General features: G+C 55.4%; 1 protein-coding gene across 1 annotated transcript in view; it reads right to left on the bottom strand.

The window, feature by feature from the left end:
- The window catches only part of LOC140388180 (dynein axonemal heavy chain 3-like), a 1528048-nt gene that overhangs the window by 527843 nt on the left and 972812 nt on the right, over positions 1–27393 (bottom strand). Inside the window, exon 49 of the mRNA XM_072471941.1 lies at positions 16711–16901. Coding sequence (XP_072328042.1) covers positions 16711–16901 — 191 coding nt within the window. The remainder of the gene's footprint in view (positions 1–16710; positions 16902–27393) is intronic.

Here is a 27393-nt window from a genome sequence, read left to right as displayed (position 1 = left end):
GCCCAAACAGATAACCAAGTGTGGGTGAATACCAGTCTGCGTCTCACCGCAATAGCCGCGGGAAAAACCCACCAATTTCACCCAAAATGACACACACGGCGCGATCTTCCGACCTCACTACACGGGCTCAAGTGAAATGAGGCCGGTGAATAGCGGGAAAGGCCAAAAATGGGAATCGTGCCAGGCGTCAAACAGTTTGCAATGCAACAGGCCCCCTCCCCTCGATCCTGAAATTGGGATCTCGATGTAGCGTGGCGAGAAACCAATTATCACTACTTAAGCCCCATTTCCATACAATTAACAGGAGCGACCCCATATCCAACGGTCTCCAGTCATTCAGCGGCATCCCCAGCAAGTGGTCACGCTGGCGCCGATCGGTACTCCTTTTGAAAAACATGAACCTGGCGGAAGGGCTTCTGTGGGGAGCTGAAGAGGTGAGTAGCCATCTTTGCTCACAGGCAAAGAACCCGGGGGTGCTGGGCTTTCTGCCCCTGTGCTCGTTGGGGGAAGGGGGGACCTTCGGCTGGGGGGGTGGGCCACCACGGGAGGGTGGGCTGGGCAACCAGTGCGCACCCACTCGCTGCACCACCATGGACATCCCTGGATCATGTGTACCCATTCCGGGGGCAACCCTTGTCCCTGCCTGTCAGCCCCAGGAGCACCCATAACCCCCACCGACTGCCGAGGCCTCTGGCGGCTGAAGGCTATAGCCTCTAAGGAATTGGCAATCGTGGTTAAGTGAGTACTTCACACAACCCAAGTGGGTCCCTGTGGGTGGGTGGGCCATGTAACATTTGGGAGTCATTGCCTAGCATCCCAATCAGATCACAATGCCTGGCCAGTGTGCCAGAACACTGTGGGAGGCAACACCATACACACAGCAGCCAACATCCGAACACCCAGCGGATGGTACACAGCTCCGGGGACATTACCATGGCCGGAGGGTGAGTGAGTGCCACGGGAGGGGGCCAGCGACCGGTCAGGTTGATGTTGTGACTGGGTGTCCAAGATACTGGGTCTGGGGCCTGCTGCGGCCTGAGGTACGTGGGCAGGGTGTTCCGGGTAGGGTGGTGGGGCGGGATCAGCAGGGGAATGGAAGGTCCCGGGGTGGGAGCCATCGCTGTTTGTCTGCCCAACACCCTATCCCAATGCCTCACAGTTATTGAACATTATGGCAGGGATGTTGGACGCAGAGGTTGCCCAAGTGATGCTGGTGCTACGCGATGTGGCCAGACGCCTGAAGAGCCGGGAGCAGCAGCGTTAGCAGATGCTCGAGGCAGCGGCCCACGTGCTGGACCCCGCTCCACACCCTGAGGAGCCAGCTGCCCACCATGCTAGGGTAGGAGGGACTCAGAGGGAGTCCCACGACGGCCCAGGGTGTATAGGCGTCGCTGGTCGTTTGAACAGATGGCGCAGGAGGCTCTGTCTCAACAAGGAGACGGTGCGACACCTGTGCCATATCCTCGCAGACTTGGCACCTCATGGAGGAGGAGGACGCCCGCTCCCAGTGGCCGTCAAGGTTACTGCAGCACTGAACTGTTCTGCCACGGGATCATTCCAGGGCTCGAGTGGGGACCTGTGTGGTATCTGACAGGCCACAGCCCACAGGTGCATCCGGCAGGTCACGAATGCCCTGTATGCCCGGGCGGAAGACTACATTGTTTTGTCATGGACCAGGCCCAACAGGATACCTGGGCAGCAGGTTTCTCCACCATCGCTCGGATGCCCCAGGTCCAGTCCTAGATGCCACACATGTTGCCCTGTGCTCACTGGGCCATCTGGGAGTGCCCTATGTTAACTTAAAGGAGTTCCACTCCCTCAACATACAGCTCGTCTGCGACCACCAGATGAAGATCATGCACATGTGTGCCCGCCTCCCAGGGAGTGTGCACAACATCCTAGGGCAGTCAATATTCTCTCTTCAAGGAGCACCCCTGGATGGCGGTTGGCTCTTGGGGGATAAGTAATATCCGCTGAGGAGCTGGCTAATGAGGCCAGTACGGAGACCGGAGACAGAAGCAGAGACCCGCTACAACGAGGCCCATGCAGCCACCCGTGCAAGTCATTGAGCAGTTCGTCGGATTCCTCAGGGTGCGGTTCCGATGCCTCGAACGCTCTGGAGGTGCCCTCCAGTACAATGCCTGGAGGGTCGGCCGCTTTGTGGTGGTCTGCTGTGTCCTCCCCAGCCTTGCACAGCAGTGGGGCGACAAGCTGGAGGTTGGAACATGTGGCCACCTCAGAGGAGGAGGAAGACGGGGACGAGGATGATGAGGAGGTGCTGGACCAGCAAGGACTGGAGGACGGTCACTGTCGAGGCAGGGGGTTGATGATAACACGCTGGGAGTTGGTGCTCCTCAATCTATGCCATAGTCTGACCCCTGCCTCTCTGCTGAGTGCTCGCTCACGCACCCATCACCTGCACGTGGTGATACATTGTGGAAGAAAGTGACAGAGGCTTCCTACTGGTTGTGCACAAGGGTGTTTATTATCAAATATAGGTCCCCACTCTCCCGGTGCTGCAGTCGCTACCAACCCCCTCACCCCCTATCTACCCCATTCCCCCTCACCTGATGCCCTCAGTGATCCTCGATGTGCTTTGCCCTACTAGCTTTACCATTACGTCTGGGTGTGTTCCAGGATACACATCTGAGGTGGAGGCAGCCAGCTGCTTACCTCGTCCCGTGGCCTTCGATGCCCCTGTTGGGCGTCGTCTGGAGGCTCAGGGGCCTGAAGGCCCCAGCTCAGTTGGTGGCACATGCACAGCCGTGTCGCCCTGTCCCGTGTGCTGACCCCGAGGCGCGACGTCATCAGATGGGTAGAACCCGGGAGAGCTGGTGGCCGCCCCCTGGACGGGTTCAGGTTGGCACTCACGCCCTCTCCTCCCGGTCAGTGCCCATAGGGCCCTGGTGTTCACCTTGGGATGGTGGGGCAGCTGGTTCAAGCCCTGGCTGCCCCTGCACCATCTGGCTCTGCCAGCTCTGGCAACTCCCCATGGTCCGCACTATCGTGCCGACGCCCTCGGTGATGCTCCTCAGTGACTGGCCCACGCTCTGCAGCATCTCGGCAATGCCCACCTGTGACTGGAACAAGCTCCGCAGCGCCTCGGCCATGCCCATCTGAGAGAGTGTAGCAGGAGAAGGGTGTTTTTCTGAATGGAAGGTTGTGACCAGTGGTGTTCGACAGGGATCTGTGCTGGGGCCTCTGTTGTTTGTAGTATACATAAACGATTTGGAGGAAAATGTAGCTGGTCTGATTAGTAAGTTTGTGGATGACATAAAGGCTTGTGGAGTGGCAGATAGTGTTGAGGATTGTCAGAGGATACAGCAGACAGGATTATAGAAAGTCAGAGAGATCTGGGCGTGCAGGTCCACAGATCTTTGAAATTAGCAACACAAGTGGACAAGGTAGTCAAGAGAGCAAACGGGATGCTTGCCTCATTGGACAGGGCATAGAGTATAAAAACTGACAAGTTGCATAGAACCTTGGTAAGGGCTAACTTGGAATATTGCACACAATTCTGGTCGCCACACTGCCAGAAGGATGTGGAGGCTTTGGAGCGGGTGCAGAGGAGGGTGTTGCCTGGTCTGGAGGGCGTTAGCTATGCGGAGAGGCTGAATAGACTCGGATTGTTTTCATTAGAACGACGGAGGTTGAGGGGTGACCTGATAGAGGTCTACAAGTTGATGAGGGGTATGGATAGAGTGGATGGGCAGGCACTCTTTCCCAGGGTGGAGCGGTCAGTCACGAGGGGCAAAGGCTTAAGGTCCGTGGGGCAAGGTTTAGAGGAGATGTGCGAGGCAGGTTTTCTACACAATGAGTAGTGAGTGCCTGGAACGTGTTGTCAGGGGAGGTTGTGGAAGCAGATACATTAATGGCGTTCAAAAGGCATCTTGACAAATACATGGATAGGATGGGAATAGAGGGATATTGCACAAGGAGGTGCTGAGGGTTTTGGCCAAGTGTGGTATCATGACTGATACAGGCTTGGAGGGCCGAAGGGCTTGCTCCTGTGCTGTATTCTTTGTTCTATGTCCCGCAGAACCTCATCAAAGTCGGCCTGGTACTGGGTGACGTCTGGGCAGCACAAGTGGATAGCACTGTGGCTTCACAGTGCCAGGGTCCCAGATTCGATTCCCCACTGGGTCACTGTCTGTGCGGAGTCTGCACGTTCTCCCCGTGTGTGCGTGGATTTCCTCCGGGTGCTCCGGTTTCCTCCCACAGTCCAAAGACGTGCAGGTTAGGTGGATTGTCCATGATAAATTGCCCTTAGTGACCAAAATGGTTAGGCGGGTTTATTGGGTTACAGGGATAGGGTGGAAGTGAGGACTTAAGTGGGTCGGTGCAGACACGATGGGCTGAATGGCCTCCTTCTGCACTGTATGTTCTATGTGTCTATCCCCCAGTGAGGCAGACATACTGGCTGAGACCCTCAGCCATGGCTGTTACTGATGTGCGAAACCTTGGACACCTTCACTGATGGTGCCGACATCATGCACCAGACTCTCCATTTCCTGCGCCGTAGCCTCTGGGACCATTCCAATAGGCTATGGATCTGCTGGAATGATGCTGACATCTCCCTCTGAATGTCCCGGCTGCTTCCTATCACCTCCATCAGCTCCTGTTCCAGAGGCTCAGCATTAAGCTGGATCCAGCTGGGTCCAGGGATGGAGCAGCCCTCCGACTGCTGTCTCGCCTGGGGATCCTGCCTCCACCAGATGTACATCAGCAGCAGTGTGGTGCTCACCAGACGCTTGTCCACTAACATTTCCAATTGAGGTATGTATATCTGTGCTGGTGGAGGGTGGGGATGACAGCTGTGCCATGACTATTCCAGTTGCGTCCTTGGAGTCTCCTCCTCGGTGTTCTCCCCGGTGTCAGGAGAGGGTCCAATCGGGATGGGCCGGCGCTGTTGGCTGCTGGACCTGTGGGAGAATGGACATGTGGCCAGTGGGACGGATGGGTCAGTCAATAAGGCAATCGCTACACACGTTTGACAGGTCCTCCGGGTGGAGCCCAGTGGCTCCTCACCTCTGCGGCAATCGGCAGCCTCCGCGTTGGTGACTGCTCTGCCCTCGGCCACACCAGTCACCTCCAGGGCCCGCTCCTTAAAGGAGATGAGGATTCTCAAGTCCGGCCCCCTTCTGCCAGTCTGGGCCCTCTCCCGCCAATTATAGGGGAGCTTTTCCTGAAGAGACACAGAGAGGGCTCATCAGCCACACGCGTGGTTCACAGTTGTGGGGGAGGGGGGTGAAGGGAGGGCTCGGGTGGAGGGAGGATGGAGGGGAGGGTGGGTGGAGGGAGAATTGAAAGGAGGGGGGGGTGGAGGGAGGATTGAAGCGAGACGGGTGGAGGGAGGATTGAAGGGAGGGGGTGGAGGGAGGATTGAAGGGGAGGGGGGGTTGGAGGGAGGATTGAAGGGAGGGGGGTGGAGGAAGGGGGGGGGGTGAACATAGAACATTACAGCGCAGTACAGGCACTTCGGCCCTAGATGTTGCCCCAACCTGTGAAACCACTCTAAAGCCCATCTACACTATTCCATTATCATCCATATGTTTATCCAATTACCATTTAAATGCCCTTAATGTTGGCGAGTCCACCACTGTTGCAGGCAGGGCATTCCATGCCCTTACTATTCTCTGAGTAAAGAACCTACCTCTGACATCTGTCCTATATCTATCTCCCCTCAATTTAAAGCTATGTCCCCTCGTGCTAGCCATCACCATCCGAGGAAAAAGGCTCTCATTGTCCACCCTATCTAATCCTCTGACCATCATGTATGCCTCTATTAAGTCACCTCTTAACCTCTCTAACGAAAACAGCCTCAAGTCCCTCAGCCTTTCCTCAAGATTTTCCCTCCATACCAGGCAACATCCTGGTAAATCTCCTCTGCACCCGCTCCAAAGCCTCCACGTCCTTCCTATAATGCGGTGACCAGAACTGCACGCAATACTCCAAATGCGGCCGCACCAGACTTTTGTACAGTTGCAACATGACCTCATGGCTCCAAAGCTCAATAGGTCTACCAATAAAAGCGAACACACAGTTCAAAGATATGCAGGTTAGGTGGATTGGCCATTCCCGTAACAGCCTCCCCGAACAGGCGCCGGAATGTGGTGACCAGGGGCTTTTCACAGTAACTTCATTTGAAGCCTACTTGTGACAATACGCGATTTTCATTTTCATTCATTCCATTTCATTCATTCAAATTGCCCTGAGTGTCCAAAATTGCTCTTAGTGTTGGGTGGGGTTACTGGGTTATGGGGATAGGGTGGAGGTGTTGACCTTGGGTAGGGTGCTCTTTCCAAGAGCTGGTGCAGACTCGAGGGGCCGAATGGCCTCCTTCTGCACTGTAAATTCTATGATCTATGATTACGCCTTCTTAACAACCCTATCAACCTGGGTGGCAACTTTCAGGGATCTATGTACATGGACACCGCGATCTCTCTGCTCATCCACGTTACCAAGAATCTTACCATTAGCCCAGTACTCTGTATTCCTGTTACTCCTTCCAAAATGAATCACCTCACACTTTTCTGCATTAAACTCCATTTGCCACTTCTCAGCCCAGCTCTGCAGCTTATCTATGTCCCTCCGTAACCTGCAATATCCTTCCGCACTGTCCACAACTCCACCGACTTTAGTGTCATCTGCAAATTTACTCACCAATCCTTCTACGCCCTCCTCCAGGTCATTTATAAAAATAACAAACAGCGGTGGCCCCAGAACAGATCCTTGTGGTACACCACTAGTAACTGACCTCCAGGCTGAACATTTCCCATCAACCACCACCCTCTGTCTTCTTACAGCTAGCCAATTTCTGATCCAAACCGCTAAATCACCCTCAATCCCATGCCTCCGTATTTTCTGCAATAGCCTGCCGTGGGGAACCTTATCAAACGCTTTACTGAAATCCATATACACCACGTCAACTGCTTTACCCTCGTCCACCTGTTTGGTCACCTTCTCAAAGAACTCAATAAGGTTTGTGAGGCACGACCTCCCCTTCACAAAACTGTGTTGACTATCCCTAATCAAATTATTCCTTTCTAGATGATTATACATCCTATCTCTTATAATCCTTTCCAAGACTTTGTCCACAACAGAAGTCAGGCTCACTGGTCTAAAGATCCCGGGATTGTCTCTACTCCCCTTCTTGAACAAGGGGACAACATTTGCTATCCTCCAGTCTTCTGGCACTATTCCTGTAGACAATGACGACATAAAGATCAAAGCCAAAGGCTCTGCAATCTCCTCCCTAGCTTCCCAGAGAATCCTAGCATAAATCCCATCCGGCCCAGGGGACTTATCTATTTTCACACTTTCCAGAATTGCTAACACCTCCTCCTTATGAACCTCAATCCCGTCTAGTCTAGTAGCCTGTATCTCAGTATTCTCCTTGACAACATTGTCTTTTTCCTGGGTGAATACTGACGAAAAATATTCATTTAGTGCCTCTCCTATCTCCTCGGACTCCACGCACAACTTCCCACTACTGTCCTTGACTGGCCCTACTCTTACCCTAGTCATTCTTTTATTCCTGACATATCTATAGAAAGCTTTAAGGTTTTCCTTGATCCTACCTGCCAAGGACTTCTCATGTCCCCTCCTGGCTCTTCTTAGCTCTCTCTTTAGGTCCTTCCTAGATAACTTGTAACTCTCTAGTGCCCTAACTGAACCTTCACGTCTCATCTTTACGTAAGCCTCCTTCTTCCTCTTGACAAGTGATTCAACTACTTTAGTAAACCATGGTTCCCTCGCTCGACCACTTCCTCCCTGCCTGACAGGTACATACTTATCAAGGACACGCAGTAGCTGTTCCTTGAACAAGCTCCACATTTCAATTGTGCCCATCCCCTGCAGTTTCCTTCCCCATCCTATGCATCCTAAGTCTTGCCTAATCGCATCATAATTGCCTTTCCCTCAGCTGTAACTCTTGCCCTGCGGTATATACCTATCCCTTTCCATTGCTAAAGTAAACGTAACCGAATTGTGGTCACTATCGTCAAAGTGCTCACCTACCTCCAAATCTAACACCTGTCCTGGTTCATTACCCAGTACCAAATCCAATGTGGCCTCGCCTCTTGTTGGCCTATCTACATACTGCGTCAGGAAACCCTCCTGCACACATTGGACAAAAACTGACCCCTCTAAAGTACTTGAACTATAGTGTTTCCAGTCAATATTTGGAAAGTTAAAAGTCCCCCATAACAACTGCCTGTTACTTTCGCTCCGATCCAGGGGTGGAGGGAGGATTGAAGGGGAGGGGGTGGAGGGAGGGTTGAAGGGGTGAGTGGAGGGTGTGCTGAAGGGGGAAGGGGATGGAGGGAAGATTGCGTGTCGCCTGGGGTGGATGCTCCCTTGGGGGTTGGGACATTGATGTCTACTCACTCTGGCTGCCCGGTTTAGGTCATTGACTTTCTTCCGACACTGGAGGTCAGTCCTCCTGGTCACACTGTCCCGAGCTGACAGCTGCCGCCACCTCGTCCCAGGCAGCACTGGCTACCTTGTGGCTCACCCTCCGGGAGACTCGGGGCAACAGGAAATCCTGGCCTCCACCGCAAACAGGAGCCTCCCCAGGTCAGCATCCCCGAATCTTGGGGCGGATGGGCAAAGGGTCCGGGGGTCCGGGGGTCAGCCCGCATTGCAGAAGGAAGTGACAGAGGCATCATAATGGTTTTACAAAAAGGCGTTTAATGTGTTGTACAAACCCCACTCCTGATGATGCCGACCCCCAACCCACCCCCCCTCCCCCAGTGCCCTCAGTAATCCTCGACGTGCTTTGACCTCCTTGCTCTACCACTATGTCTTGGTGTCTCCCCAGGATGCACATCTGAGGTGGAGGCAGCCAGCTACCTCCCTCGTCCTGTGGCCTTCGATGCCCATGGCGGGCGCCCTCTGGGGCCAGACAACGCGGCTCACTTGTTGACGGCACATGCACAGCTGTGCCGCCCTGTCCCATGTGCTGACTGAGAGGGTGTGTGAAGGAAGGGTTGGGTGGGTTCAGGGTGGAGGGGGGTTGAGGGTGGAGGGAGGGCTGGGGGTCACAAGGGGAGTGGATGCTCCCTTGTGTGGGAGGTGGGGAGCATTGGTGTCTACTCACCCGTGCTGCCCGGTGTAGGTCGTTGTCCTACCTGCCCTGAAGGCCAGTCCTCCTGAGCTAACAGCTGCCACCACCTCATCCCAGCACTCGCTGCCTTGTGGCTCACTCTCCAGGATCCTCGAAAGTACAGGACATCTGGACCTCCCTCCTGGCCTCCACTGCATCTGGGAGCCTCTCCAGGCCTGTATCTCTGAATCTTGGGACCGGCCTCTGAGCGCCATTATTGCGAGCTGGCTGAGCAAGTGCAGCTTAAGTGCTGTTCGACCTTGTTAGCGGGGGCTGGTGAGCACGGTCCCAGTGAATCAGCTGGTGAGCCTTCATTTGTGGCGAGAAGTGGATCAATGAGGTGCCCTCAATAATGATGCTTAGAGATTAAACAGTAAAGAAGGCTTTATAAGGCTAATAACTATGCTACAGATTTGGACGAGAGCTGACTGCTATACAGACCATGAGGCAGGCCTTTATATATGGCTCCCAGATGGGCGGAGCCAGAGGCGGAGTCCCCAGGGTTCCAAGCCCGGTGTTAAAGGGGACATCACCTTACATGATGATCAGGCAGTAACCGTTCATCACATTCACCCCCTGTTTAAAAAGGAGTCCGGCTGGGGTGAAGTGCCATCATAGGTCCATCCGTCTCGGTGGCCGGATCGTCCTCCTCGACCTCCTCAATTCGGGCGGTGGTGCGGCGGGCACGGACGTCCCGGTTGAGGGCACATCCGGGAGCACAGCGGTCAGAGCTTCGGTCCGGGTCGGGGCAGAGGAACTAGGCAGGGCCGGGGGTAGCGGAGCCGGCGCCGGCGGGGTGTGTAAAGGGGGGGCACGGTAGGAGCTCACCAACGGGTGGTAGGGCCGGAAGGTGTGTTGTAGGGGGCGGCGGATCCTGCAGGTTAGCGGCGCGGGAAGGGGCGTCTGTGGTGGAGGATCCAGCGGGCGCCAGATCCCGGAGGGAAACCGTATCTTGCCTGCCGTCGGAGTACTCCACGTAGGCGTAACTGGGGTTGGCGTGGAGCAGTCGGACCTTTTCAACTAGGGGGTCCGTTTTATGGCTTCTCGCGTGCCTCCGGAGAAGAACAGGTCCCGGAGCCATCAGACAAGGTGGAAGCGAGACCCCGGAGGTAGACTTCCTGGGGAAGAGAAACAATCGGTCGTGAGGGGTCTCATTCGTGGCCGTGCAGAGGAGTGACCTAATGGAGTGTAGGGCATCGGGTAGGACCTCCTGCCAGCGGGTGGTTGGGAGATTTCTCGACCGCAGGGCCAGAAGGACAGCCTTCCACACGGTCGCGTTCTCCCTCTCCACCTGCCCGTTTCCCCGTGGGTTATAACTGGTCATTCTGCTCGAGGTGATGCCTTTGCTGAGCAGATACTGACGCAGTTCATCGCTCATGAACGATGTACCCCGGTCGCTGTGGATATAAGCAGGGAAACCGAACAGGGTGAAGATGCTTTGCAGTGCCTTAATCACCGTGGCTGAGGTCATGTCGGTGCAGGGAATGGCGAATGGGAAACGGGAGAACTCATCGATCACGGTGAGGAAATAGGCATAACGGTTGGTGGACGGGAGGGGCCCCTTGAAGTCCATGCTCAGTCGCTCAAAGGGGCCCGAGGCCTTCACGAGCCGAACCTTGTCTGGCCGATAGAAGTGCGGTTTGCACTCCGCACAGACCTGGCAGGCCCTGACCATGGCTTTGACCTCCTTGGTTGAGTAAGGTAGGTTGCGGGACTTGATGAAATGGACGAGCCGGGTAACCCCCGGGTGGCAGAGGTCATTGTGGATGGCTTGCAGGCGGTCCTCCTGCGCGTTGGCGCATGTGCCGTGGGACAGGGCATCTGGGGGCTCGTTGAGCTCCCCTGGACGATACTTGATATCGTACGAGTAGGTGGAGAGTTCGATCCTCCACCTCAAAATTTTATCGTTTTTTATTTTGCCCTGTTGAGTGTTATCGAACATATAGGCGACCGACCGTTGGTCGGTGACGAGGGTAAACCTCCTACCGGCGAGGTAGTGTCTCCAGCACCGCACAGCCTCCACAATGGCTTGTGCCTCCTTTTCGACTGCAGAGTGTCGAATCTCGGAGGCGGTGAGGGTTCGGGAGAAGAACGCTACTGGTCTGCCTCCTTGATTGAGGGTAGCAGCCAGGGCGATGTCTGATGCATCGCTCTCTACCTGGAAAGGGATGGTTTCGTCCACCGCGTGCATGGCGGCCTTGATGATGTCAGCCTTGATGCGGTTGAAGGCCAATTGAGCCTCAGCCGAGAGGGGAAAAGTGGTGGTCTTTAGGAGTGGGCGGGCTTTGTCCGCATACTTGGGGACCCACTGGGCGTAATAGGAGAAAAGCCCCAAGTACCGTTTGAGGGCCTTGAGGCTGCGGGGGAGAGGGAGTTCCTTAAGGGGGCGCATGCGGTCGGGGTCGGGACCTAGGACCCCGTCTTCCACGACATAGCCGAGGATGGCCAGCCGGGTGGTGTGGAAAATGCATTTGCCCTCGTTATAGGTCAGGTTAAGGGCTCGGGCGGTCTGGAGGAACTTTTTGAGGTTAGCGTCATGGTCCTGCTGATCATGGCCGCAGATGGTGACACTGTCCAAGTACGGGTATGTAGCCCGCAAACCGTACTGGTCCACCATTTGGTCCATCGCCCTTTGAAAGACGGAGACCTCATTTGTGACACCCTGAGGAAGTGGAAGAGCCGGCCGGCTGCTTCGAAGGCAGTATAGGGGCGGTCTTTTGGTCGGATGGGGAGCTGGTGGTAGGCAGATTTGAGGTCGACCGTGGAAACGACTCGGTATTGGGCGATCCGATTTATCATTTCCGCGATGCGAGGAAGGGGGTACGCATCAAGCTGCGTGAATCGGTTTATGGTCTGGCTATAATCCACGACCATCCGTTTCTTCTCCCCGGACCGGACTACCACCACTTGCGCTCTCCAATGGCTGTTGCTAGCCTCGATGACCCCCTCTCCCAGTAAACGCTGGACCTCTGACTTGATAAAAGCCATATCTTGGGCACTGTAGCGCCGGCTCCTGGTGGCGACGGGCTTACAGGCAGGAGTGAGGTTAGCGAATAGCGAGGGGGGTGCGACTTTCAGTGTCGCAAGGCAGCACACCGTAAGGGGGGGCAAGGGTCCGCCGAACTTCAGTGTCAGGCTTCGGTGGCTGCACTGGAAATCCAGTCCGAGCAGCAGGGGGGCACAGAGGTGAGGGAGGATATAAAATTTGAAACGGGTGTATTTGGCACCCTGGATCGAGAGATCCGCAATACAGTACCCCATGATTTGTACCGAGTGGGACCCAGATGCGAGGGCTATGGTTTGGGATGCGGGATGGGTGCGTAGGGAGCAGCGCCTTACCGTTTCAGGATGGATAAAGCTCTCCGTGCTCCCGGAGTCGAAGAGGCATGCAGTGTCGTGCCCGTTGACCTGGACCTGCATCATGGAGTTCTGCAGGTGTTTTGGCCGAGTTTGATCGAGGGTGATCGCACCCAGTCGCGGGTAGTCGGAGTCGTCAGCCGAGTCGGACTCGTAAAATGGCCGCTGCCGTCGGTCGCACGTGTCGGGTCGAGAAGATGGCCGCCGACCAGATGGCCGCTCCCATGATTCGCACGAGGCTGATGACACGTCAGAAGAGGGCGTGTCGGGTCGGTGAGCAGCAGCATTGCGAGGCCTGCGGGCCTGAGAGCCTGATTCTCGGGCCGGCTGTTCTTTGTTTTACTGGCCCCTGAGTCTGGCCAGGCAGACCCTCGCAAAGTGCCCTTTCTTCCCGCAGTCGCTGCAGATCGCGGAGCGGGCTGGGCAGCGTGGGCGTGGGTGCTGGCCCTGCCCGCAGAAGTAGCAAGGTTTGCCCCCATGGTGAGCGGGTCGCCGCGTGGCGTAGGCCTGTAATACGGGTGAGTCTGAGGAAGTCCGGGGGGGGCTGGCAGAGTCCGCGGGGTACGTACCCAAGTTATGTCGGGCCAACTCCAGCGAGGAGGCGAGCGTTAGCGTCTCCTGGAGGTCTTTTGCCCCGTTTTCGAGCAGCCGCTGCCGGATGTAGGTCGAGCGGATTCCGGACACGAAAGCATCCCTGATGTGCAGGTTCATATGGACTTCCCCTGTCACATCCTGATGGTCACAGTCCCTAGCAAGCGCGGTGAGTTTCTCAACAAACTCGTCGAGCGATTCCCCCGAGCGCTGCCGGCAGGTAGAGAGCAGATGCCGGGCGTGCACCTCATTGACGGGTTTGACAAACCGCTTGCGGAGCAACTCAATCGCCGCATCATAAGTCGTCGCCTTTTCGAGCGTGGCGGAGATTCTGTGACTCACCCGGGCGTGGAGTAGATGCAGCTTGCGTGGCCCCAGGATGGGAGTCTCTGCGGAGTCCAGGTAGGCCTCGAAGCACCGCAGCCAGTATTAAAAAATTTCCTTTGCCTCCGGCGTTCGTGCTTCCAGATTGAGCTTCTCTGGTTTTAGGCCTGCGTCCATCCTGAATCTAGTTTAGTCTAATAAATTGAGGTACCCTCAATAATGACGCTTAGAGATTAAACTGTAAAGAAGGCTTTATTCGACTAATAACTATGCTACAGCTATGGACGAGAGCTGACTGCTATACAGACCATGAGGCAGGCCTTTATGTATGGCTCCCAGATGGGCAGAGCCAGAGGCGGAGTCCCCAGGGTTCCAAGCCCGGTCTTAAAGGGGACATCACCTTACATGATGATAAGGCAGTAACCGTTCATCACAATCAATTAACGTTGAATATTGTTGCCGGCCTCGCTGGGCTGAGCGCCGGGAAGTTTGCGACAATTCCCGCTCGCTACCATACTTGAAAATGTTTCCGGACAATTGCGCCCCGAGTCATTTTTTGGGTGAATTGCGCCCATTGAATCAAATGACGAAAAGCTTTGCCAAAATTTGTTTCTTAAAGAATTTTTCCAAGGAGGACAGCGAGGTGGAGGGGGGGCGAGGATAGGGAAAGAAGGGTGGGCGAAGTGAAGGAGTGGAGGAGTGGGGTGGCGGAGGAAGGGAATGCCAGAGCTTTGGTCAAAGCAGCTAAAGGTTTGGCCACCAATGATGGAGTGATTATAATTGAGGATGCGCAAGAGGCTAAAATTAGATGAAAGCGAACTAGATTTCACAGGGTTGAGGAAATGGAGGATATAACAGAGATAGGGCGGGCCAAGGACATGAAATGATTTGGAAACAAGCATGGAAATTTTAAAATGAAGGCATTACTTAACCTGGTGTCAGTAAACAGAGGGGTGATAGGGACCTTGGTAAAGATATGGGCAGCAGAGTTTTAGATAACTTCTGTGATGTGTCAGAGCATATAGCCCTGGTGGTGGAATATCGCGTGATCTACAGTGACGGCAGCAGAGTGTTAGCGCGGGCATCAGTTCTCCATCTTAGTTTGCATGAGCAACATCTCTTAATAAACCACTCATCATGTTTGTAAGAAATCCAAGTGCGTGGCGCCTCCATATCTTTTCTTGTTGCAGCACACAGCGGGAATATCACAAAAACGAAAACTGGTAATGAGGATCGAGGCATTAAAACAAAATTGCTGAGGCAAAAATCGTCGACAAGCAAAGTGAAGACTATTTAAATGCAGGAAACTGTGGCAATTATGGATTTTGGGGTCCTTGTGCATAATTCACTAAAAGCAAGCATGCAAGTTCAGCAGGTAACTGGGAAAACAAGTGGAATGCTGACCTTTATTTAAGAGGGAATGGAGCATAAAAATAGGAAAGTCTTGCTAAAACTATACAAGGCACTAGTTTGTCCACACCTGGAATACTGTGAACAGCTTTGGTCCCTTTATCTCAGGAAAGATATACTGGCATTGGAGGCAGTCCACTGAAGGTTCACTTGGTTGATCCTGGGTATGGAGGGATTTTCTTCTGAGGAGAGGTTGAGTAGTTTGGGCCTGTACTCATTGGAGCTTAGAAAAATGAGAGGCGACCTTATTGAGACATAGATTCTCAAGGGTATTGACAGGGTAGATGCTGAGAGGATTGTCATGGGAATGTCCCTTTAAGAACTGTTTGTCTTCCCAAATGGCTGAAGTGATGTCATTGTGTGGGTGGAGCTGGGCGGTAGCTCTAGTTTTAACTTTCGTTTTGAGCTGGAAGCTGTTTATGGCTCTAAGTTTTACTTTCGGTTCAGACGTTGGAAGCTGGCTTCAGACAAAAGAAGGCTTCTCTGGTCTCTCTGCAAGTTAAAGGGTGTCTCCAGATCACTTGATAACTTCAAAGTAATACCTGTTTTCTGTAAGGAATTCAGACCTACTGTTTTGTGAAAAAAGGTTTTTTAATTTATGAATGTTGTTACTTGAGTGAAACAGTTTAAAGGGAAGTTATTAAGGGTTATATATAGAGTACTGTATCTGTGTGGGGTATTTATGTTTGTAGTTGATAAAAATGCTTACTGTGGGTTTATAAAATGTTAACTGAATTCGTAGAATAAGCTTTGTTTTTGATTTAAAGTGTTTAAGGCCTCTGTTGAATAACACCTGAAGAGTAAGTCCTTGTGCTCCTCATAACCAAAATCTATAAACAGTTGTGGGTCAGATGAGAACTCCATGATATACTTTGGTGTTCTCTAAACCCTGGCCCATAACAGGATGTTTAGGGCCAGAGGGCACAATCTCAGAATAAGGGGTCACCCATTTCAGACAGAGATGAGGAGGAATTTATTCAGAGAGTCGTGAATCTGTGGAATTCCATACCCCGGAGAGCTGTAGAGGCTAGGTTGTTAAGTATGTTCTAGGCTGAGATAGACAGATTTTTTATCAGTAAAGGAATCAAGGGGTGTGGGGATAAGACAGGAAAGTGGAGTTGAGGATGGCACTGTGGTTAGCACTACTGCTTCACAGCACCAGGGACCCAGGTTCAATTCTGGCCTTGGGTGACTGACTGTGGAATTTGTATGTTCTCCTGTGTCTGCGTCGATTTCTTCCGGGTGATCCGGTTTCCTCTCGCAGCCCAAAGATGTGCAGGTTAGGTGGATTGGCCATGCTAAATTGCCCCTTAGTATCCAAAGGTTAGGTGGGGTTAGAGGGATGGGACGGGGGAGTGGGCCTAGGTAGGTACTCTTTCAGGTGTCTGTGCAGACTCGATGGGCCGCATGGCCTCCTTCTGCACTGTCGGGATTCTATGATTCTATATCAGATCAACCATGGTCTCATCAAATGGCGAAGCAGAAAGGGCCACTTCTGCTGCTATGTCTTATGGTGTGGGCAAGAATACCCAGTGTCACATTAGGCAAGACTAGCAGATTTCCTCCCGAAAGGGATTTGTCAGCCAGTGGGGTTTTCACAGAAATCCCTGGCTTTGTGGTCACTTTTACAAATACCCGATTGTTATTTACAGATCTGAAACCTCAATCCCAGCATGTGAACTCTCATTCTCTCACTAAATCAGTAAATAACCACTATACTGTGGCATGATTGATGCGTGCTTCATATAGGAGGGTACCCTGTGGTAATCATTTTCAATTTTGGAAGTAAAGGACATGATTTAAGATTTGAGAGGTAACTGCACCCACAGCACACACGGATCAAATTACAGACTGAAACAGGCCAAACCCCTGGAGATTATTGAGATTGGGGAGTGCTTGCTAATGGATATCACAGGACTAACCTTGATCTGATGGTCAGCAAACAGGAAGACAGTTGGAGTGCCATTCTGACCAGCTCCTCGTAACAGCTTCTTCAGATCATCCTTCCACTCGGTCAGTGTGTATGTTTTCTGAATACTGACCTGGAAGATCTCGGTGTCAGCCATGAATGCTGTGAGTCTTGTCACTGACTGCCTCCCGCTCCCTCCAATCCCTGCAATATAACACAAACAGCTATCATCTCTGTGAAGAATACATCCTGTTTCTGTTAATTCATGAAATGACAGCTCTAGCTGTTCTGCAATTTAACGAGGCCATGGCCGATCTTGTATCTGAACACCATCTTCCCACACTATTCCCATATCTCTTAATGTCATTGGTGCCTCGAAACCTATCGATCTCTGCTTTTAACATGCTTAATGACTGAACTTCCACAGCCCTCTGGGTCGGGAATTCCAAAGGTTCACAAGCCTCTGAGTTCCTCCTCAAGTCGGTCCTAAATAGTCTTTGCCTTTTCTGGGACTGTGTCCCCTGGTTTTAGACACCCCAGCCCAGGAAAAATTCTTCCTGTCAGCCCTGTTAGAATTTTATACGTTTCAATGAGATTCCTTCTCATTCTTCTCACCTACAGCGAATACAGGCCCAGTGGACTCAATCTCTCTTCATATGACAATCCTGCCATCCCAAGAATCTGGTGAACCTCCACTGCACTGCCTCTATGGCAAGTTTAACTTTTCTTAAATAAGGAGTCATAGAATCATACAGCACAGAAGAGGCCCTTCAGCCCATCAAGTGTGCACCAACAAAACTACACTAAATTTGCACTTGTCCCACTTTCCAACACTTGGCCCAAAGCCTTGAATGTTATGGCACTTCAAGTGCTTATCCACGTACTTTTTAAAGGTTGTGAGGTTTCCCACCTCTACTAACCTTCCAGAAAATAATTTTCCTCAAACCCCCTCTGAACCTCCTGGCTCCGTTTGGGAGACTATGTGCTGAAGCCGGCGTGGGGAACAGTGGTGTTTTATGCCTGAAAAACAGCGCAAAAGCTGCAACGATCCTCCGTCTGGTGGGGGCTAGCAGGCACGCAGCTTAGAATCCCTGGCTTTAGCTGCGGATACAGCCTGGAATTGCCGGGTCCGTGGCCATGCATGCGCACGGTGGCGGCTTGCAGCGGCCGCGTCGTGCAACATGGCGTCGGCCACGCGTGGACCCGGCCTGTCAAATAATGCCCCCCTTTGACCAGGCTCGCCACCCCTGGACCACCCCCCATCAGTGCCCCCAGCCCCCCCTGCCCGCCCAATGGCTCCCACCCAACTGAGGCGGCACTGGACAAGTCCGCAGCCGCCACACTGGGTTCTCGAAAAATAAAATAGGACACGTGTCCCAAGCTGTCGGGAACTCGGCCCATCGGAGGCAGAGCATCGGGGGAGGGCCTCAGGTGACTTCCGGAGGCCGTTCTGGTGGTGTGCGGTGTACGCTGCGAGTACGCCGTGTAGAAAGGGGCAGAGCATCGCAAAAGCGGCGCCGCCCCTGATTTCGCCGCCAATGGGGATTCTCCGGCTGATCGTCGAACGCGATTTCGGCATCGGAGACCAGAGAATCCTGCCCCCTGCCTTTCACCTTAAAATAATGCCCCCTTGTTATTGACTCTTCAACTAAGGGGAGCAGCTGCTTCATATCCACCCTGTACATACCTTTCATAATCTTATACACCACAATTAGGTTCCTCCTCAGCCTTCTCTGCTCCAAAGCAAACAACCCAAGCTTATCCAGCCTCTCTTCATAGCTCAAATGATCCATCCCAGGCAACATCCTGGTGAATTTCCTCTGCACCCTCTTCAGTGCAATCACATCCTTTCTATAGTGTGGTGACCAGTACTCCAGCTGTGGCCTAATTAAAGTTTTATACAGCTCCAACATAACCTCCCTGCTCTTACATTCTATGTCACAACTGATGAAGCCAAGTGTCCCGTGTGGCTTCTTATCTATCCTATTAACCCGTCCTGCCACCTTCAGGGATCTGTGGACAAGCACCTCAAGTACCCTCTGTTCCTCTGAGTTTCCCAGTGTCCTGCCATTCATTGAGTACTCCCTGGTCTTGTTACTCCTTCCAAAGTGCATCACCTCACACTTTTCACAGTTAAATTCCATCTGCCACTAATCTGCCCATCTGACCAACCCAACGATATCTTCCTGCAACCTGAGACTTTCAACCTCACAATTAACTCCCCTGTCAATCTTTGTATCATCTTCAAACTGACTTATCACCCCTGCCCCCCACATTCCCAACTATCTCAGTTACATATATCGCAAACAATCAGGGATCCGGCACTGATCCCTGTGGTACGCCGGCCTCCAGTCACACAAACAGCCTTCTGTCTCCTATCACAAAGCCAGTTTTGGATCCAACTTGCCAAGTTACCCTGGATCCTTGCGCTTTTACCTTCTTTCTCAGTCTCCCAGGTGGAGACCAAAACTTCACACATACTCTTGGTGTGGTGTCACCAAGGCCCTGGACTACTGCAGTAAGATATTCTCACTCCTGGGAGTAATGCTTACTTTTACGTGTTTCTATGTAAGTAAGGAAATTCAGGGAAGAAAATTACTCTTCTATTTCACAGTGAGAATTGACACAGCTCTCTCTCTGAACACTGAAGCACAGAATAATATTTTCACTGGTGAAACCAAACTGCTTTACATCTTGAAACGTCTCTGGAACTCGGTCTCTGGAACCCGGTCTCTGGAACCCCAGTCTTTGGAACCCCAGTCTCTGGAACCCCAGTCTTTGGAACCCCAGTCTTTGGAACCGGGTGTTCCAGACCCCGGTCTCTAGAACCCTGTCTCTGATACCCGGTCTCTGGAAACCTGATCTTGAGAACTCCGTTCTCTGAAACCCGTTCTCTGGAACCCGTCCTCCGGAACCCGTCCTCCGGAACCCGTCCTCTGGAACCCATCCTCCGGAGCCCGTCCTCCGGAGCCCATCCTCTGGAACCCGTCCTCCGGAGCCCGTCCTCCGGGGCCCGTCCTCCGGAGCCCGTCCTCCGGAGCCCGTCCTCCGGAGCCCGTCCTCCGGAACCCGTCCTCCGGAACCTGTCCTCTGGAACCCGTCCTCTGGAACCCGTCCTCCGGAAACCGTCCTCCGGAGCCCGTCCTCCAGAGCCCATCCTCCGGAGCCCGTCCTCCGGAACCCGGTTCCTGGAACCCGGTTCTTGGAACTCGATCTTGGTCTCAAGAACTCAGTCTCTGGAACCTGCGCTTTGGAACCCAGGGCGAAATATTCCGTAATCGGCGCGATATCCGCCGACTGCGCCAAAAACGGCGCAAATCAGTCCGGCATCGCGCCGCCCCAAAGGTGCAGAAGTCTCCGCATTTTGAGCGGCCCAGCCCTACCCTTGAGGGGCTAGGCCCGCGCCTGACTGATTTTCGCCCCGCCAGCTGGTGGGAAAGGCCTTCGGTGCCCTGCCAGCTGGCGCGGAAATGACATTGCCGGGCTGCGCATGCGCGGGAGCGTCAGTGGGGCCGCTCACGGCATCCCCGTGCATGCGCAGTAGAGGGGGGTCTCTTCCGCCTCCGCCATGGTGGAGACCGTGGCGAAGGCGGAAGGAAAAGCGTGCCCCCACGGCACAGGCCCGCCCGCGGATCGGTGGGCCCCGATCACGGGCCAGGCCACCGTGGGGGCACCCCCCCGGGGCCAGATCGCCCCGCGCCACCACCAGGACCCCGGAGCCAGCTCGCGCAGCCTTGTCCCGCCGGTAAGAGAGGTGGTTTAACCCACGCCGGCGGGACAGCGGGACGTCAGCCCATCCGGGCTGGAGAATCGCCGGGGGGGGGGCCCGCCAACCGGCGTGGTGCGATTCCCGCCCCCGCCGAATCTCCGGTGCCAGAGAATTCGGCAACCGGCGAGGGCGGGATTCACACCAGCCCCTGGCAATTCTCTGACCCGGCGGGGGTCGGAGAATCTTGCCCAGGGTCTCTGGGGCGTCATTCTCCGCCGGCGGGAGTCTCCGTTTTGCCGGCGCCCGGGGGTTTCCCGACGGCGTGGGGCTGCCCCACAATGGGAAACCCCATTGACCGGCTGGTGTTACGGAGACTCCCGCCGGCGGGTCGGGGCAGAAATGTGGCGGGGCTGGTAGGAGAATTTCGCCCCTGGTTTTTGGTCTCTGGAACATGGGGCAAGATTCTCCGATGTCATTTCCATGCCAGCTGGCGGGGCACGTCCGCCAGCTGGCGGGGCGGAAATCAGTCCGGCGCGGGCCTAGCCCCTCAAGATTAGGACTCGGCCGGTCAAGGGGCGGAGGATTCCGCACCTTTGGGGCGGCGCGATGCTGGACTGATTTGTGCCGTTTTTGGCGCCAGTTGACGGGCATCGTGCCGACACCGGAGAATTTCGCCCATGGTCTCTGACACTGTGTTCCAGAGACCGGGGGCGGAATTCTCCGGAAACGGCGCGATGTCCGCCGACTGGCGCCCAAAACGGCATAAATCAGACGGGCATCGCGCCGCCCCAAAGGTGCGGAATGTTGGGGGCCGAGCCCCAACATTGATGGGCTAGGTCGGCGCCGGACGAATTTCCGCCCCGCCAGCTGGCGCGGAAATGACATCTCCGGGCAGCGCATGCGCGGGAGCGTCTGCGGCCGCTGACGGCATTCCCGCGCATGCGCTGTGGAGAGGGTCCCTTCTGTCCCCGCCATGGTGGAGACCGTGGCGGAGGCAGAAAGGAAAGAGTGCCCCCACGGCACAGGCCCGCCCGCGGATCGGTGGGCCCCGATCGCGGGCCAGGCCATCGTGGGGGCACCCCCCAGGGCCAGATCGCCCCGCGCCCCCCCCAGGACCCCGGAGCCCGCCCGCGCCACCTTGTCCCGCCGGTAAGGTAGGTGGTTTAATTTACGCCGGCGGGACATGCATTTTAGCGGTGGGACTTTGGCCCATCCGGGCCGGAGAATCGAGCAGGGGGGCCCGCCAACCGGCGTGGCGCGATTCCCACCCTCACCGAATCTCTGGTGCCGGAGACTTCGGCAACCGGCGGGGGCGGTATTCACGCCAGCCCCCGGCGATTCTCCGAACTAGCGGGGGGTCGGCGAATCTCGCCCCAGATTCCTGGGAGAATCGCTGTTCACGCCGGTTTTTCACGTGACGCCGGTCCGACGCCTTTCCGCCATTCTCCCAACCGGCGAGAACGCTTCATCGAGATCGGCGCCGCCTTCAAGACTCCGAGTGTTATTAAGACACAAGGAAAACATAGTCTCTCCTTCCCAAACCTACCCCCCCCTTCAAGTTCATGATGTATTCGCAGCAGCCATCGATGTTCGCCGCCATGGCGGCAGCGGCAGCCATGCAGATGGGCATCCGTCGCGGGCAAGCACGGCGGCTCAGGGAGGGTGCTGCAGAGGCGGGTGCAGCAGAGGGAGTGGCTGCGGAGGGCCCCGTGCCAGCCGCTGCTGCTGCAGGCCATCACGCCAGAGAAATCCAAGAGGAGGCGGAGGGTGCAGATCACCTCCACGTCGTCGGCCAGGAAGAGGGTGACGTCACCGATCCTGATGGGTCACCAGTGGATGAGCACGAGCAGGTGGTCGTGTCAAGGCGGCGGAGGCGTCCCATGCGTCACCGTGTGTACAGGGACCGCATTTCCTTCGAGGACCTAACGGGGGCGGCATGCAGGAGGAGGCTCCGATTGAGCCATGAGACGGTCGGCCATATATGCCACCTAATGGCGCACCTGGAACCGCGTGGAACTGGGGGAGGACATGCCATCCCAGTGAGGGTGAAGGTGACCGACGCCCTGAATTTCTTCGCGACCAGCTCCTTCCAGTTGCCGAGAGGGGACCTTTGCGGTATCAGTCAGGCCTCGGTGCACCGCTGCATCCGGGCAGTCAATGACTGGCATGATACATCAATTTCCCGGAGGACCAGGCTGCTAGGGCATCACAATTCGCCTCAGTGGCCGGCATCCCGATGGTACAGGGCGTCGTGGATGGTGTGCACGTCAACCTGCGTGCACCAACGCGGGACAGTGACGTCTTCCTAAACAGGAAGGGGACATATTCGATGAACGTCCAGGTGGTGTGCGACCAGGGAATGAGAATAATGCACGTGTGCGCCCAGTACCCGGGAAGCGTGCATGACGCCTCTTTATTGGCGCAGTCCTACATCCCCGCAATTTTTGAGGGTCACCCACCCCGGATGAGGGGCTAGTTGCAGGGCAACAGGGGCTATCCGTTGCGGCCGTGGCTGATGATGCCCATACGGAGGTCACAGACCAACGCGGAGAGCCGGTACAATGAGGGCCATGCAGCAACCAGGGGTGTAATAAAGAGGTGCTTCGGCCTCCATAAAATGAGGTTCTGGTGCCTGGACCGCTCAGGAGGCACTCTGCAGTACGACCCCGACAGGGCCGGAAGTATTGTTGTCGCCTGTTCCGTCTTACACAACATCGCCCAACAGAGGGGCGATGTGATGGAGGAGGAAGAATCAGGTGAGCCCGAAGAGGCCAGCGACTCTGAACAGGACGATGAGGAGGAGGGGGAGGGCGGAGGGGCACAAACACCATCGGGGCGCGGGATATGGCTGTGAGGCCGCACAACGCCACCGTTTGGGACAGCGGGCGGGCGATGCATTGATCGCTGCACGATTCGCACACTGTGGGAACGCATCATTGGTCAGGGCACTCGCACCATTGACCGCGTGCACTGGCACCACCCAGCACCCACATCACCCATCTCCCGCACCATCGCACAACCCTATCACACACGGCATCACCCTCAAGCAACACTACGCCTGCTGCACCTCGTTACTGTCGATAGACTTTTACTTCCGTAAGCGGGTATGAACAGTGACATGTTGGATGATGACAACCCGCACTGCGATGAGCTGTGAGCTACAGATCGCTACTGAATGTCTGACTCATGGCCGTATCTGAACACCCCCACCTCGGTGTCCCCTCGATGCGCCACGGACTCTCCATCACATGTCCATGTTGGGCAGCGGACGTCAGAGCACCGAGGACGACGGCGTGTTTGGTGTTGGGTGGGGGGGCACTCCCGGCCTCACCCTTGTAATGATCCTCAAACACCACCGTCACCGGGCACTCTCACGACCCCCCCCCCCCACCCCCACCCCGCCCCCCGCCACCCGGCACCGGAAATAGGACAGACGCATGAAAGTTTGGTGTAACAACTTTAATTGTGATATTGAAAGATACGTGCCCTAGCCCCTATAACTAATCTGTGCCCTCCTCCCTTGCCAACCTACTACGGGTCTAACGTTTTGGCCTTACGGGCCCTACCACTACGTTTAGGTGTCTCCCCAGATGGTACAGCAGGAGAGGAGGCTGACTGCTGAGAATCCTGCCCTTCGACATGGGTCCCCGTCGGCGCGCGCTTCCAGGGGCGGCCGGCCTGGATGGGCCAAGCTGCTCAGCAGGCGTGCTGGATGGCGTGATGCCAACCAGATGCACCAGGGACAGGACGGGGGGAGTGCGAGTGTTCCGGACCCTCCCTTGCTGTGGTTACCGGGACAGGCACCGGGACCTCCTCCTCCCTCGGGGAGCACGTTGGCCCCCGGGCCTCTCTAAGGGACGGTGGTGTGCGCGGAGGCAAGCCCCGTTGTCCCACCGACACCTGGCGCTGCCAGTCCTGGAGGCCCGCTGTGGAATCGACCAGAGTCTGAACGTTCCCGGCGATGGAGCTGAGGGAGTGCGACATCCCTGTCAGGGACAGCGCTACTTCCCGCTGGGCAACGCCATCCATCACATGGACAAGGCCGCCGATGCTCTCAGCGATGGCCTGCTGGGACTGTGCCATGGCCTGCTGGGACTGTGCCATGGCCTGCTGGGACTGTGCCATGGCCTGCTGGGACAGGGACAGACACCAGAGCACAGCGGCAATGTCCATGTGGCTCTGGCACATGGCTGCCTGTGAGAGGGCAGCCCTGTCATGGGCCATGGAAGACGCGTGCGCACTAAACCCCACGCCCTGAAGAACCTGACCCATGGCTGAAACCTTTTCCCCCATTGCCTCCATCGCGGACGCCACCCATGCAGTGTCGGCCTGGGTTGCAGCCATGACCGGCATCATAGAATCATAGAATTATAGAAGTTTACAGCATGGAAACAGGCCCTTCGGCCCAACCAGTCCATGCCGCCCAGTTTTCACCATTAAGCTAGTCCCAGTTGCCCGCACTTGGCCCATAACCCTCTATACCCATCTTACCCATGTATCTATCTAAATGCTTTTTAAAAGACACAATTGTACCCGCCTCTACTACTACCTCTGGCAGCACATTCCAGACACTCACTACCCTCTGAGTGAAGAAATTGCCCCTCTGGGCCCTTCTGAATCTCTCCCCTCTCACCTTAAACCTATGCCCTCTAGTTTTAGACTCCCCTACCTTTGGGAAAAGATGTTGACTATCTACCTTATCTATGCCCCTCATTATTTTATAGACCTCTATAAGATCACCCCTAAGGCTCCTACGCTCCAGGGAAAAAAGTCCCAGTCTATCCAGCCTCTCCTTATAACTCAAACCATCAAGTCCCGGTAACATCCTAGTAAATCTTTTCTGCACTCTTTCTAGTTTAATAATATCCTTTCTATAATAGGGTGACCAGAACTGCACACAGTATTCCAAGTGTGGCCGTACCAATGTCTTGTACAACTTCAACAAGACGTCCCAACTTCTGTATTCAATGTTCTGACCAATGAAACCAAGCATGCCGAATGCCATCTTCACCACCCTGTCCACCTGCGACTCCACCTTCAAGGAGCTATGAACCTGTACTCCTAGATCTCTTTGTTCTATAACTCTCCCCAACGCCATACCATTAACTGAGTAGGTCCTGGCCTGATTCGCTCTACCAAAATGCATCACCTCACATTTATCTAAATTAAACTCCATCTGCCATTCGTCGGCCCACTGGCCTAATTGATCAAGATCCCGTTGCAATTCTAGATAACCTTCTTCACTATCCACTGTGCCACCAATCTTGGTGTCATCTGCAAACTTACTAACCATGCCTCCTAAATTCTCATCCAAATCATTAATATAAATCACAAATAACAGTGGACCCAGCACCGATCCCTGAGGCACACCACTGGTCACAGGCCTCCAGTTTGAAAAACAACCCTCTACAACCACCCTCTGTCTTCTGTCGTCCAGCCAATTTTGAATCCAATTGGCAACCTCACCCTGGATCCCGTGAGCTTTAACCTTCTGCAACAACCTACCATGCGGTACCTTGGTTCCAGAGACCGGGTTCCAGAGACCGGGTTCCAGAGACCGGGTTCCAGAGACCAGGTTCCTGAGACCGGGTTCCAGAGACCGGGTTCCAGAGACCGGGTTCCAGAGACCGGGTTCCAGAGACCGGGTTCCAGAGACCGGGTTCCAGAGACTTGGTTGCAGAGACCGGGTTCCAGAGACTTGGTTCCAGAGACCGGGCTCCTGAGACCGGGTTCCAGAGACCGGGTTCCTGAGACCGGGTTCTAGAGACCGGGTTCCAGAGACCGGGTTCCAGAGACCGGGTTCCAGAGACCGGGTTCCTGAGACCGGGTTCCTGAGACCGGGTTCCAGAGACCGGGTTCCTGAGACCGGGTTCCTGAGACTGGGTTCTAGAGACTGGGTTCTAGAGACCGGGTTCCAGAGACCGGGTTCCAGAGACCGGGTTCCAGAGACCGGGTTCCTGAGACCGGGTTCCAGAGACCGGGTTCTAGAGACCGGGTTCCTGAGACCGGGTTCCTGAGACCGGGTTCCAGAGACCGGGTTCCTGAGACCGGATTCCAGAGACCGGGTTCCTGGGACCGGGTTCTAGAGACCGGGTTCCAGAGACCGGGTTCCAGAGACAGGGTTCCAGAGACCGGGTTCCTGAGACCGGGTTCCAGAGACCTGGGGCGAAATTCTCCGTTATCGGCGGAAACTCCGCCGATCGGCGCAAAAAACGGCGCAAATCCCACTTGCGTCACGTCATAAAAATGGGCCGATAGTCTGCGGCCCGAAATGGGCTAGCAGCGACGTAACGGGATCCGCGCTTGCGCAGTGGTTCACGCCGTGCAGCGTCATACGCGCTGCACGGCGTGACGGCTCATAAGGCCGCGCAGCTCCCCCCCACCCGACCGGAACAGCCGACCGCAACACCCCACTTGATGGCTGGCCGTCGCTCAGCCCCGAGGTTCGAGTCACGCGATGTGGAGGCGCTCCTGGATGCGGTGGAGCAGAGGAGGGACGCCCTGTATCCCGGGCACGGCCGCAGAGTTGCCCCATGCCACAGCCGGCGTCTGTGGAGGGAGGTGGCAGAGGCCGTCACCGCTGTGGCCCTGACACCACGGACAGGCACCCAGTGCCACAAGAAGGTGAACGACCTCGTCAGAGCAGGCAGGGTGAGCGTCCCCCATATCCCCCATATCCCCTCTCCCCCAAATCCCCCCCTCCCCCATATCCCCCCCTCCCCCATATCCCCCCCTCCCCCATATCCCCCATATCCCCCCTCCCCCATATCCCCCCCTCCCCCATATCCCCCCTCCCCCATATCCCCCATATCCCCCCTCCCCCATATCCCCCCTCCCCCATATCCCCCCCTCCCACATATCCCCCCTCCCCCATATCCCCCATATCCCCCCTCCCCCATACCCCCATATCCCCCCTCCCCCATATCCCCCCCTCCCCCATATCCCCCATATCCCCCCTCCCCATATCCCCCATATTCCCCCCTCCCC

Source organism: Scyliorhinus torazame, chromosome 13, assembly GCF_047496885.1.
Source record: "Scyliorhinus torazame isolate Kashiwa2021f chromosome 13, sScyTor2.1, whole genome shotgun sequence".
Taxonomy (NCBI): domain Eukaryota; kingdom Metazoa; phylum Chordata; class Chondrichthyes; order Carcharhiniformes; family Scyliorhinidae; genus Scyliorhinus; species Scyliorhinus torazame.
Note: the sequence above shows the minus strand (reverse complement) of the source record. Positions and strands in the feature narration are given on the sequence as shown.